This window comes from Somniosus microcephalus, chromosome 3 (genome assembly GCF_052327205.1).
Source record: "Somniosus microcephalus isolate GS21.2 chromosome 3, FLI_Smic_1.0, whole genome shotgun sequence".
Lineage (NCBI taxonomy): Eukaryota > Metazoa > Chordata > Chondrichthyes > Squaliformes > Somniosidae > Somniosus > Somniosus microcephalus.
Genome location: NC_140989.1, coordinates 10,224,149 through 10,237,940, shown reverse-complemented (window position 1 = coordinate 10,237,940; position 13,792 = coordinate 10,224,149). Strand labels below are relative to the sequence as shown.

The following is a 13,792-nucleotide window of genomic DNA, read 5'->3' as shown; positions in this document are numbered from 1 at the left end:
CACAGCCATCACAATCAGAGTCATTCACACAGCCATCACAATCAGAGTCAGTCACACAGCCATCACAATCAGAGTCATTCACACAGCCATCGCAATCAGAGTCATGCACACAGCCATCACAATCAGAGTCAGTCACACAGCCATCGCAATCAGAGTCATTCACACAGCCATCGCAATCAGAGTCAGTCACACAGCCATCACAATCAGAGTCATTCACACAGTTATCACAATCAGAGTCATTCACACAGCCATCGCAATCAGAGTTATTCACACAGCCATCACAATCAGAGTCAGTCATACAGCCATCACAATCAGAGTCATTCACACAGCCATCGCAATCAGTCATTCACACAGCCATCGCATTCAGAGAGTCATTCACACAGCCATCGCAATCAGAGTCATTCACACAACCATCAAAATCAGAGTCATTCACACAGCCATCACAATCAGAGTCAGTCACACAGCCATCACAATCAGACTCATTCACACAGCCATCGCAATCAGAGTCATTCACACAGCCATCACAATCAGAGTCAGTCACACAGCCATCGCAATCAGAGTCATTCACACAGCCATCGCAATCAGAGTCATTCACACAGCCATCGCAATCAGAGTCATTCACACAGCCATCACAATCAGAGTCATTCACACAGCCATCGCAATCAGTCATTCACACAATCATCACAATCAGAGTCATTCACACAGCCATCGCAATCAGAGGCATTCACACAGCTATCACAATCAGAGTCATTCACACAGCCATCGCAATCAGAATCATTCACACAGCCATCGCAATCAGAGAGTCATTCACACAGCCATCACAATCAGAGTCAGTCACACAGCCATCGCAATCAGAGGCATTCACACAGCTATCACAATCAGAGTCATTCACACAGCCATCGCAATCAGAGTCATTCACACAGCCATCACAATCAGAGTCATTCACACAGCCATCACAATCAGAGTCATTCACAGTTATCACAATCAGAGTCAGTCACACAGCCATCGCAATCAGAGTCATTCACATAGCCAACACAATCAGAGTCATTCACACAGCCATCACAATCAGAGTCAGTCACACAGCCATCACAATCAGAGTCATTCACACAGTTATCACAATCAGAGTCAGTCACACAGCCATCGCAATCAGAGTCATTCACACAGCCAACACAATCAGAGTCATTCACACAGCCATCACAATCAGTCAGTCACACAGCCATCACAATCAGAGTTATTCACACAGTTATCACAATCAGAGTCATTCACACAGCCATCGCAATCAGAGTCATTCACACAGCCATCGCAATCAGAGTCATTCACAGAGTTATCACAATCAGAGTCATTCACACAGCCATCGCAATCAGAGTCATCCACACAGCCATCACAATCAGTCATTCACACAATCATCACAATCAGAGTCATTCACACAGCCATCGCAATCAGAGGCATTCACACAGCTATCACAATCAGAGTCATTCACACAGCCATCGCAATCAGAGTCATTCACACAGCCATCGTAATCAGAGAGTCATTCACACAGCCATCACAATCAGAGTCATTCACACAGTTATCACAATCAGAGTCAGTCACACAGCCATCGCAATCAAAGTCATTCACACAGCCATCACAATCAGAGTCATTCACACAGCCATCACAATCAGAGTCATTCACACAGCCATTGCAATCAGAGTCATTCACACAGCCATCGCAATCAGAGTCATTCACATAACCATCCAAATCAGAGTCATTCACACAGCCATCTCAATCAGAGTCATTCACACAGCCATCACAATCAGAGTCAGTCACACAGCCATCACAATCAGACTCATTCACACAGCCATCGCAATCAGAGTCATTCACACAGCCATCACAATCAGAGTCATACACACAGCCATCGCAATCAGAGTCATTCACACAGCCATCACAATCAGAGTCATTCACACAGTTATCACAATCAGAGTCATTTACACAGCCATCGCAATCAGAGTCATTCACACAGCCATCGCAATCAGAGAGTCATTCACACAGCCATCGCAATCAGAGTCATTCACACAGCTATCACAATCAGACTCATTCACACAGCCATCACAATCAGAGTCAGTCATACAGCCATCACAATCAGAGACATTCACACAGCCATCGCAATCAGTCATTCACACAGCCATCGCAATCAGAGAGTCATTCACACAGCCATCGCAATCAGAGTCATTGACACAACCATCAAAATCAGAGTCATTCACACAGCCATCACAATCAGAGTCATTCACACAGCCATCGCAATCAGAGTCAGTCACACAGCCATCACAATCAGAGTCATTCACACAGCCATTGCAATCAGAGTCATGCACACAGCCATCACAATCAGAGTCAGTCACACAGCCATCGCAATCAGAGTCATTCACACAGCCATCGCAATCAGAGTCAGTCACACAGCCATCACAATCAGAGTCATTCACACAGTTATCACAATCAGAGTCATTCACACAGCCATCGCAATCAGAGTTATTCACACAGCCATCACAATCAGAGTCAGTCATACAGCCATCACAATCAGAGTCATTCACACAGCCATCGCAATCAGTCATTCACACAGCCATCGCAATCAGAGAGTCATTCACACAGCCATCGCAATCAGAGTCATTCACACAACCATCAAAATCAGAGTCATTCACACAGCCATCACAATCAGAGTCAGTCACACAGCCATCACAATCAGACTCATTCACACAGCCATCGCAATCAGAGTCATTCACACAGCCATCACAATCAGAGTCAGTCACACAGCCATCGCAATCAGAGTCATTCACACAGCCATCGCAATCAGAGTCATTCACACAGCCATCGCAATCAGAGTCATTCACACAGCCATCACAATCAGAGTCATTCACACAGCCATCGCAATCAGTCATTCACACAGCCATCACAATCAGAGTCATTCACACAGCCATCGCAATCAGAGGCATTCACACAGCTATCACAATCAGAGTCATTCACACAGCCATCGCAATCAGAATCATTCACACAGCCATCGCAATCAGAGAGTCATTCACACAGCGATCACAATCAGAGTCATTCACACAGTTATCACAATCAGAGTCAGTCACACAGCCATCGCAATCAGAGTCATTCACACAGCCATCACAATCAGAGTCATTCACACAGCCATCACAATCAGAGTCATTCACAGTTATCACAATCAGAGTCAGTCACACAGCCATCGCAATCAGAGTCATTCACATAGCCAACACAATCAGAGTCATTCACACAGCCATCACAATCAGAGTCAGTCACACAGCCATCACAATCAGAGTCATTCACACAGTTATCACAATCAGAGTCAGTCACACAGCCATCGCAATCAGAGTCATTCACACAGCCAACACAATCAGAGTCATTCACACAGCCATCACAATCAGTCAGTCACACAGCCATCACAATCAGAGTTATTCACACAGTTATCACAATCAGAGTCATTCACACAGCCATCGCAATCAGAGTCATTCACACAGCCATCGCAATCAGAGTCATTCACAGAGTTATCACAATCAGAGTCATTCACACAGCCATCGCAATCAGAGTCATTCACACAGCCAACACAATCAGAGTAATTCACACAGCCATCACAATCAGAGGCATTCACACAGCTATCACAATCAGAGTCATTCACACAGCCATCGCAATCAGAGTCATTCACACAGCCATCGTAATCAGAGAGTCATTCACACAGCCATCACAATCAGAGTCATTCACACAGTTATCACAATCAGAGTCAGTCACACAGCCATCGCAATCAAAGTCATTCACACAGCCATCACAATCGGAGTCATTCACACAGCCATCACAATCAGAGTCATTCACACAGCCATTGCAATCAGAGTCATTCACACAGCCATCGCAATCAGAGTCATTCACATAACCATCCAAATCAGAGTCATTCACACAGCCATCTCAATCAGAGTCATTCACACAGCCATCACAATCAGAGTCAGTCACACAGCCATCACAATCAGACTCATTCACACAGCCATCGCAATCAGAGTCATTCACACAGCCATCACAATCAGAGTCATTCACACAGCCATCGCAATCAGAGTCATTCACACAGCCATCACAATCAGAGTCATTCACACAGTTATCACAATCAGAGTCATTTACACAGCCATCACAATCAGAGTCAGTCATACAGCCATCACAATCAGAGACATTCACACAGCCATCGCAATCAGTCATTCACACAGCCATCGCAATCAGGTCATACAGCCATCACAATCAGAGACATTCACACAGCCATCGCAATCAGTCATTCACACAGCCATCGCAATCAGAGAGTCATTCACACAGCCATCGCAATCAGAGTCATTCACACAACCATCAAAATCAGAGTCATTCACACAGCCATCACAATCAGAGTCATTCACACAGCCATCGAAATCAGAGTCTTTCACACAGCCATCACAATCAGAGTCATTCACACAGCCATCGCAATCAGAGTCATTCACACAGCCATCGCAATCAGAGTCATTCACACAGCTATCACAATCAGACTCATTCACACAGCCATCGAAATCAGAGTCATTCACACAGCTATCGCACTCAGAGTCATTCACACAGCCATCGCAATCAGAGTCATTCACACAGCCATCGCAATCAGAGAGTCATTCACACAGCTATCACAATCAGACTCATTCACACAGCCATCACAATCAGAGTCATTCACACAGCCATCACACTCAGAGTCATTCACACAGCCATCGCAATCAGAGTCATTCACACAGCCATCGCAATCAGAGTCATTCACACAGCCATCACAATCAGAGTCATTCACACAGCCATCGCAATCAGAGTCATTCACACAGCCATCGCAATCAGAGTCATTCACACAGCCATCACAATCAGAGTCATTCACACAATCATCACAATCAGAGTCATTCACACAGCCATCGCAATCAGAGGCATTCACACAGCTATCACAATCAGAGTCATTCACACAGCCATCGAAATCAGAATCATTCACACAGCCATCGCAATCAGAGAGTCTTTCACACAGCCATCAAAATCAGAGTCATTCACACAGTTATCACAATCAGAGTCAGTCACACAGCCATCGCAATCAGAGTCATTCACACAGCCAACACAATCAGAGTCATTCACACAGCCATCACAATCAGAGTCAGTCACACAGCCATCACAATCAGAGTCATTCACACAGTTATCACAATCAGAGTCAGTCACACAGCCATCGCAATCAGAGTCATTCACACAGTCAACACAATCAGAGTCATTCACACAGCCATCACAATCAGTCAGTCACACAGCCATCACAATCAGAGTTATTCACACAGTTATCACAATCAGAGTCATTCACACAGCCATCGCAATCAGAGTCATTCACACAGCCATCGCAATCAGAGTCATTCACACAGTTATCACAATCAGAGTCATTCACACAGCCATCGCAATCAGAGTCATTCACACAGCCAACACAATCAGAGTCATTCACACAGCCATCACAATCAGAGTCAGTCACACAGCCATCACAATCAGAGTCATTCACACAGTTATCACAATCAGAGTCATTCACACAGCCATCGCAATCAGAGTCATTCACACAGCTATCATAATCAGAGTCATTCACACAGCCATCGCAATCAGAGTCATTCACACAGCCATCGCAATCAGAGAGTCATTCACACAGCCATCGCAATCAGAGACACTCAGACAGCTATCACAATCAGAGTCATTCACACAGTTATCACAATCAGAGTCAGTCACACAGCCATCGCAATCAAAGCCATTCACACAGCCATCACAATCAGAGTCATTCACACAGTTATCACAATCAGAGTCATTCACACAGCCATTGCAATCAGAGTCATTCACACAGCCATCACAATCAGAGTCATTCACACAACCATCAAAATCAGAGTCATTCACACAGCCATCACAATCAGAGTCATTCACACAGCCATCACAATCAGAGTCAATCACACAGCCATCACAATCAGAGTCATTCACACAGCCATCGCAATCAGAGTCATTCACACAGCCATCACAATCAGAGTCATTCACACAGCCATCGCAATCAGTCAGTCACACAGCCATCACAATCAGAGTCATTCACACAGTTATCACAATCAGAGTCATTCACACAGCCATCGCAATCAGAGTCATTCACACAGCCATCACAATCAGAGTCATTCACACAGCTATCACAATCAGAGACACTCACACAGCTATCACAATCAGACTCATTCACACAGCCATCGCAATCAGAGTCATTCACACAGCCATCACAATCAGAGTCATTCACACAGCCATCACAATCAGAGTCATTCACACAGTTATCACAATCAGAGTCATTTACACAGCCATCGCAATCAGAGTCATTCACACAGCCATCGCAATCAGAGTCATTCACACAGCTATCACAATCAGACTCATTCACACAGCCATCACAATCAGAGTCATTCATACAGCTATCACAATCAGACTCATTCACACAGCCATCGCAATCAGAGTCATTCACACAGCCATCGCAATCAGAGAGTCATTCACACAGCCATCGCAATCAGAGTCATTCACACAGCTATCACAATCAGACTCATTCACACAGCCATCGCAATCAGAGTCATTCACACAGCCATCGCAATCAGAGTCATTCACACAGCCATCGCAATCAGAGAGTCATTCACACAGTTATCACAATCAGAGTCATTCACACAACCATCGCAATCAGAGTCATTCACACAGCCATCGCAATCAGTCAATCACACAACCATTACAATCAGAGTCATTCACACAGCCATCATAATCAGAGTCAGTCACACAGCCATCACAATCAGAGTCATTCACACAGCCATCACAATCAGAGTCATTCACACAGCCATCGCAATCAGAGTCATTCACACAGTTCTCACAATCAGAGTCATTCACACAGCCTTCACAATCAGAGTCATTCACACAGCTATCACAATCAGAGTCATTCACACAGTTATCACAATCAGACTCATTCACACAGCCATCGCAATCAGAGTCATTCACACAGCCATCACAATCAGAGTCATTCACACAGCCATCGCAATCAGAGTCATTCACACAGTTCTCACAATCAGAGTCATTCACACAGCCATCACAATCAGAGTCATTCACACAGCCATCGCAATCAGAGAGTCATTCACACAGTTATCACAATCAGAGTCATTCACACAGCCATCGCAATCAGAGTCATTCACACAGCCATCACAATCAGAGTCATTCACACAGCCATCGCAATCAGAGTCATTCACACAGCCATCGCAATCAGAGTCATTCACACAGCCATCACAATCAGAGTCATTCACACAATCATCACAATCAGAGTCATTCACACAGCCATCGCAATCAGAGGCATTCACACAGCTATCACAATCAGAGTCATTCACACAGCCATCGAAATCAGAATCATTCACACAGCCATCGCAATCAGAGAGTCTTTCACACAGCCATCAAAATCAGAGTCATTCACACAGTTATCACAATCAGAGTCAGTCACACAGCCATCGCAATCAGAGTCATTCACACAGCCAACACAATCAGAGTCATTCACACAGCCATCACAATCAGAGTCAGTCACACAGCCATCACAATCAGAGTCATTCACACATTTATCACAATCAGAGTCAGTCACACAGCCATCGCAATCAGAGTCATTCACACAGTCAACACAATCAGAGTCATTCACACAGCCATCACAATCAGTCAGTCACACAGCCATCACAATCAGAGTTATTCACACAGTTATCACAATCAGAGTCATTCACACAGCCATCGCAATCAGAGTCATTCACACAGCCATCGCAATCAGAGTCATTCACACAGTTATCACAATCAGAGTCATTCACACAGCCATCGCAATCAGAGTCATTCACACAGCCAACACAATCAGAGTCATTCACACAGCCATCACAATCAGAGTCAGTCACACAGCCATCACAATCAGAGTCATTCACACAGTTATCACAATCAGAGTCATTCACACAGCCATCGCAATCAGAGTCATTCACACAGCTATCATAATCAGAGTCATTCACACAGCCATCGCAATCAGAGTCATTCACACAGCCATCGCAATCAGAGAGTCATTCACACAGCCATCGCAATCAGAGACACTCAGACAGCTATCACAATCAGAGTCATTCACACAGTTATCACAATCAGAGTCAGTCACACAGCCATCGCAATCAAAGCCATTCACACAGCCATCACAATCAGAGTCATTCACACAGTTATCACAATCAGAGTCATTCACACAGCCATTGCAATCAGAGTCATTCACACAGCCATCACAATCAGAGTCATTCACACAACCATCAAAATCAGAGTCATTCACACAGCCATCACAATCAGAGTCATTCACACAGCCATCACAATCAGAGTCAATCACACAGCCATCACAATCAGAGTCATTCACACAGCCATCGCAATCAGAGTCATTCACACAGCCATCACAATCAGAGTCATTCACACAGCCATCGCAATCAGTCAGTCACACAGCCATCACAATCAGAGTCATTCACACAGTTATCACAATCAGAGTCATTCACACAGCCATCGCAATCAGAGTCATTCACACAGCCATCACAATCAGAGTCATTCACACAGCTATCACAATCAGAGACACTCACACAGCTATCACAATCAGACTCATTCACACAGCCATCGCAATCAGAGTCATTCACACAGCCATCACAATCAGAGTCATTCACACAGCCATCACAATCAGAGTCATTCACACAGTTATCACAATCAGAGTCATTTACACAGCCATCGCAATCAGAGTCATTCACACAGCCATCGCAATCAGAGTCATTCACACAGCTATCACAATCAGACTCATTCACACAGCCATCACAATCAGAGTCATTCATACAGCTATCACAATCAGACTCATTCACACAGCCATCGCAATCAGAGTCATTCACACAGCCATCGCAATCAGAGAGTCATTCACACAGCCATCGCAATCAGAGTCATTCACACAGCTATCACAATCAGACTCATTCACACAGCCATCGCAATCAGAGTCATTCACACAGCCATCGCAATCAGAGTCATTCACACAGCCATCGCAATCAGAGAGTCATTCACACAGTTATCACAATCAGAGTCATTCACACAGCCATCGCAATCAGAGTCATTCACACAGCCATCGCAATCAGTCAATCACACAACCATTACAATCAGAGTCATTCACACAGCCATCATAATCAGAGTCAGTCACACAGCCATCACAATCAGAGTCATTCACACAGCCATCACAATCAGAGTCATTCACACAGCCATCGCAATCAGAGTCATTCACACAGTTCTCACAATCAGAGTCATTCACACAGCCTTCACAATCAGAGTCATTCACACAGCTATCACAATCAGAGTCATTCACACAGTTATCACAATCAGACTCATTCACACAGCCATCGCAATCAGAGTCATTCACACAGCCATCACAATCAGAGTCATTCACACAGCCATCGCAATCAGAGTCATTCACACAGTTCTCACAATCAGAGTCATTCACACAGCCATCACAATCAGAGTCATTCACACAGCCATCGCAATCAGAGAGTCATTCACACAGTTATCACAATCAGAGTCATTCACACAGCCATCGCAATCAGAGTCATTCACACAGCCATCGCAATCAGTCAATCACACAACCATTACAATCAGAGTCATTCACACAGCCATCATAATCAGAGTCATTCACACAGCCATCACAATCAGAGTCATTCACACAGCCATCGCAATCAGAGTCATTCACACAGTTCTCACAATCAGAGTCATTCACACAGCCATCACAATCAGAGACACTCACACAGCTATCACAATCAGAGTCATTCACACAGCCATCGCAATCAGAGAGTCATCCACACAGCCATCACAATCAGAGACACTCACACAGCTATCACAATCAGAGTCATTCACACAGCTATCGTTGCTGGAACGGAGGGAGCAGCCACAGGAGGCACTCTGCCCATGAAACTGGATCGCACTGTGCCCGTTTTACAGGTGCGCTAGATTTTCTGGGCCTCCACCTTCAGAACGACCTTACCTTGAATGAGACAAGCCCACGAGTGACCTTGTCTGTCTCACAGGATGTGGGAGTCAATCTCTTACAGTGCTGGAGCTGAGGGAAAGGAAGAACATAAATCAGAGAGACAGTGACTGACCTCATTCACTCCTTGGTGCAAATATCCCATCATAGGACTTGCCAAAGGCAAAGCTGCCGGTTCGGGGTTAATGCAATTCTGTGTCTCTCTAAATGGTCCCTTTGACTTTCTACACATCGCCAAACCTAGCCTGTCAACAGCTTGTGTGTGACTGGCTCAGGAAATATCATCCATGTTAAGAGTAAAGTAGGGATGTGTTTCATTTTCTCCCCTCCCAACGGCATTGACTCTTGCCGGGGTATGTTAGCCTTGAGGTTCTGGGTACTGGACTAGTACCCCAGAGGTCATGAGTTCAAGTCCCACCCTGGCAAGTTGTGAAATTGAATTCAATAAATCTGTTCATTAGTGGAAAAAACACAGGAAAACTGGCGTGAAAAGTAAGGCTCACACTACACAATGGAAGATGTCCCCACCGGTTTCATGAAGTAGGCGGGGAGAGAGTCTTTCCACTTGTGGGTGAGTCCAAAACTAGAGGTCATCAATATAAGATCGTCACCAATAAATCCAATGGGGAATTTGGAGAAACTTCTTTACCCAGAGAGTGGTGAGAATGTGGAGCTCGCTACCACAGGGAGTGGTTGAGGCGAATAGTATCGATGCCTTTACAGGATAGCTAGATAAACACATGAGGGAGAAAGGAATAGAGGATATGCTGACAGGGTGAGATGAAGAGGGGTGGGAGGAGGCTCGTGTGGAGCATAAACACCGGCACGGACCAGTTGGGCCGAATGGTCTGTTTCTGTGCTGTGCATTCGATGTAATACTACACTGGGTTCTCTACGCACTAAACACCAAAAGCAATGGATTATAGGCAGAACTCAGTTGTCCCATGGCCAATGGATCAGAGCATAGTTCTGTAGCCCTAGCACAGCTGATCAAGAATGGGGGTGGACAATCAGGCAACTAACGGGAGGAGGAGGCCCCCTCCTCGGCCAGCAGGTGAGCACAGGAGACAAGACTGAAGTGTTTGCAAGGGTCTTCAGCCAGAAGTCCCAAGTGGATGATCCATCTTGGCTTCCTCCTGAGATCTGCACTATCATAGATGCCAGACCCTAGCCACTAGAATCAGTCCGTATGACATTGAGAAGTGGCCGAGTGCGCTGGGCACAGTAAAGGCTACGGGTCCCGACAACATCCCAGCTGTCGTGCTGAAGGGATTTTCGAGAGCGAGCTGCTCCCTTTGTCAAACTGTTGCCATGCAGTTGGAATCTGTCCGACAATGTGGAAGATTGCTCAGGCAAGTCTATACCTATAGAAACAGGATAATTCTCAACCAGCCAATTCCCAGCTCAAGAACCTTCTCCCAATCATCCGTAAAGTGATGGAAGGCATCATCAATGGTGACATCAAGTGACACCTGCTCATTGATTACCTGCTCACACAGGGAAGCAGGGAAATCATGTTTGATAAATTTATGAGTTTTTTGAGGATGTAACTGGCTGGGTGGACAAATGGGAACCAGTAGATGTAGAGTATTTGGACTTCCAAAAGGCATTCGATAAGGTGCCACATAATAGGTTGCTATGCAAGATAAGGGCACATGGGGTTGGGGGTAATATAGCAGCATGGATAGAGGATTGGTTAACAGACAGGAAACAGAGAGTAGGGATAAATGGGTCATTTTCAGGTTGGCAGGCTGTAACTAGTGGGGTACCACAAGGATCAGTGCTTGGGCCTCAGCTATTTACAATCTATATTAATGACTTATTTGAAGGGACTGAGTACAATATATCCATGTTTGCTGATGATACAAAGCTAGGTGGGACAGTAAGCTGTGAGGAGAACACAAAGGGGTCGATTTTCCTGGAGCCATCAGGCAGGGTTTCAGGCGTGTGGGGGGGGGGGGAAATCCCGATTTGGGGGGTCCCGACACCATCCCGCCCAAAACCCGCCTCCACGAAAGTTTCAGGGGAGGTGGGTACCCGCCCCGCACTGGGACCCGCTGACCCGAGGCGGGAAGGGATTAGTGCCAATTAACTGCCTGTTAACAGGTAGTTAACAGGCAGTTTTTAGCCTAATCCCTATTTTGAGGGGTGCCGTGTGGGATTCCCGACGGCTCCAAACCACGCCAGGTTAGAGCAGTCGGGCCGTCGGGTTGAAGGACTTGGAGGGATCGAGATGTCGGTGTTCAGGTGAGTGATGGGTGCATGAGTGCAAAGGTAAGTGTGTTAGGTGTGTCTAAAGTGTGTAAAGAAGTTTAAATTACCTGTACTTACCTTAACAGCCTTCCTTCCTCTAGGTTTTGGGAGTCCATCACTCAGCCGGCACTGAAAGCAAAATGGCTGCGATTTGTCAAAAGTGACAGCCTTCAGCTTTCATTGCTGGCGAGACTTCTAACTGAGTCTGTGTAGAAGGACTCAGGTTAGAAGTCAGACTGTCAGTGTTTGACAGCTTCAAACAGCTGTGAAACACTGATATTTCATCCGCCAAGACCTCTTGACAGATGACATTTCAGTCTGTGACATCACCTGTTGCCGGGTGGCCCTTAATTGGCCTGCTGAGCCCGCTGGGCGGGCTCAACAAGGTCAATCAAGGGAAAATCGAGTCGGTTGACCAAACGTCGATGTAGGTGGGACTACAACCCAAAAGTTGTAGTCCCGTCTCCTTCCCAACAGCTTTATGAAAATCTACCCCAAAGAGTCTGCAATGGGATATAGATCGACTAAGTGAGTGGACAGTAAGGTGGCAGATGGAGTATAACGTGGGGAAATGTGAGGTTATTCACTTTGGTAGGAAGAATAGAAAAACAGAATATTTTTAAATGGTGAGAAACTATTAAATGTTGGTGTTCAGAGAGATTTGGGTGTCCTCGTACAGGAAACACAGAAAGGTTGCATGCAGGTACAGCAGGCAATAAGGAAGGCAAATGGCATGTTGGCCTTTATTGCAAGGGGTTTGGAGTATAAGAGTGAGGAAGTCTTGCTACAATTGTGCAGATCCTTGGTGAGACCACACCTGGAGTACTGTGCACAGTTTTGGTCTCCTTATCTAAGGAAGGATATACCTGCCTTGGAGGCGGTGCAACGAAGGTTCACTAGATTGATTCCAAGGATGAGAGGGCTGTCCTATGATGAGAGATTGTGTAGATTGGGCCGATACTCTCTGGAGTTTAGAAGAATGAGAGGTGATCTCATTGAAACATACAAGATTCTGAAGGTGATTGACAGGGTAGATGCTGAGAGATTGTGTCCCCTGGCTGGAGAGTCTAGAACCAGGGGGCATAGTCTCAGGATAAGGGGTAGGCCATTTAAGACTGAGATGAGAAGGAATTTCTTCACCCAGAGGATTGTTAAACTTTGGAATTCTCTGCCCCAGAGGGCTGTGGAGGCTCATTGAGTATATTCAAGGCTGAGATAGATAGATTTTCGGACTCATGGGAAATTAAGGGATATGGGGATCGGGCGGGAAAGTGGAGTTGAGGTCGATGATCAGCCTTGATCTTATTCAATGACGGGGCAGGCTCGAGGGGCCGAATGGCCAACTCCTGCTCATAACTCTTATGTTCTTATGCTCACCTTGTCACCTGCTCACCCGTCACCTGCTCACCCGTCACCTGCTCACCCGTCACCTGCTCACCCGTCACC

The 13,792-nt window shown here is 45.8% G+C and overlaps 1 protein-coding gene across 1 annotated transcript in view; it reads right to left on the bottom strand.

The window, feature by feature from the left end:
• The window catches only part of LOC147120839 (L-gulonolactone oxidase-like), a 292,759-nt gene that overhangs the window by 218,532 nt on the left and 60,435 nt on the right, over nucleotides 1-13,792 (bottom strand). The window contains exon 3 of the mRNA XM_085977204.1: nucleotides 10,091-10,165. Within this exon, the coding sequence (XP_085833330.1) occupies nucleotides 10,091-10,165 (75 nt within the window). The remainder of the gene's footprint in view (nucleotides 1-10,090; nucleotides 10,166-13,792) is intronic.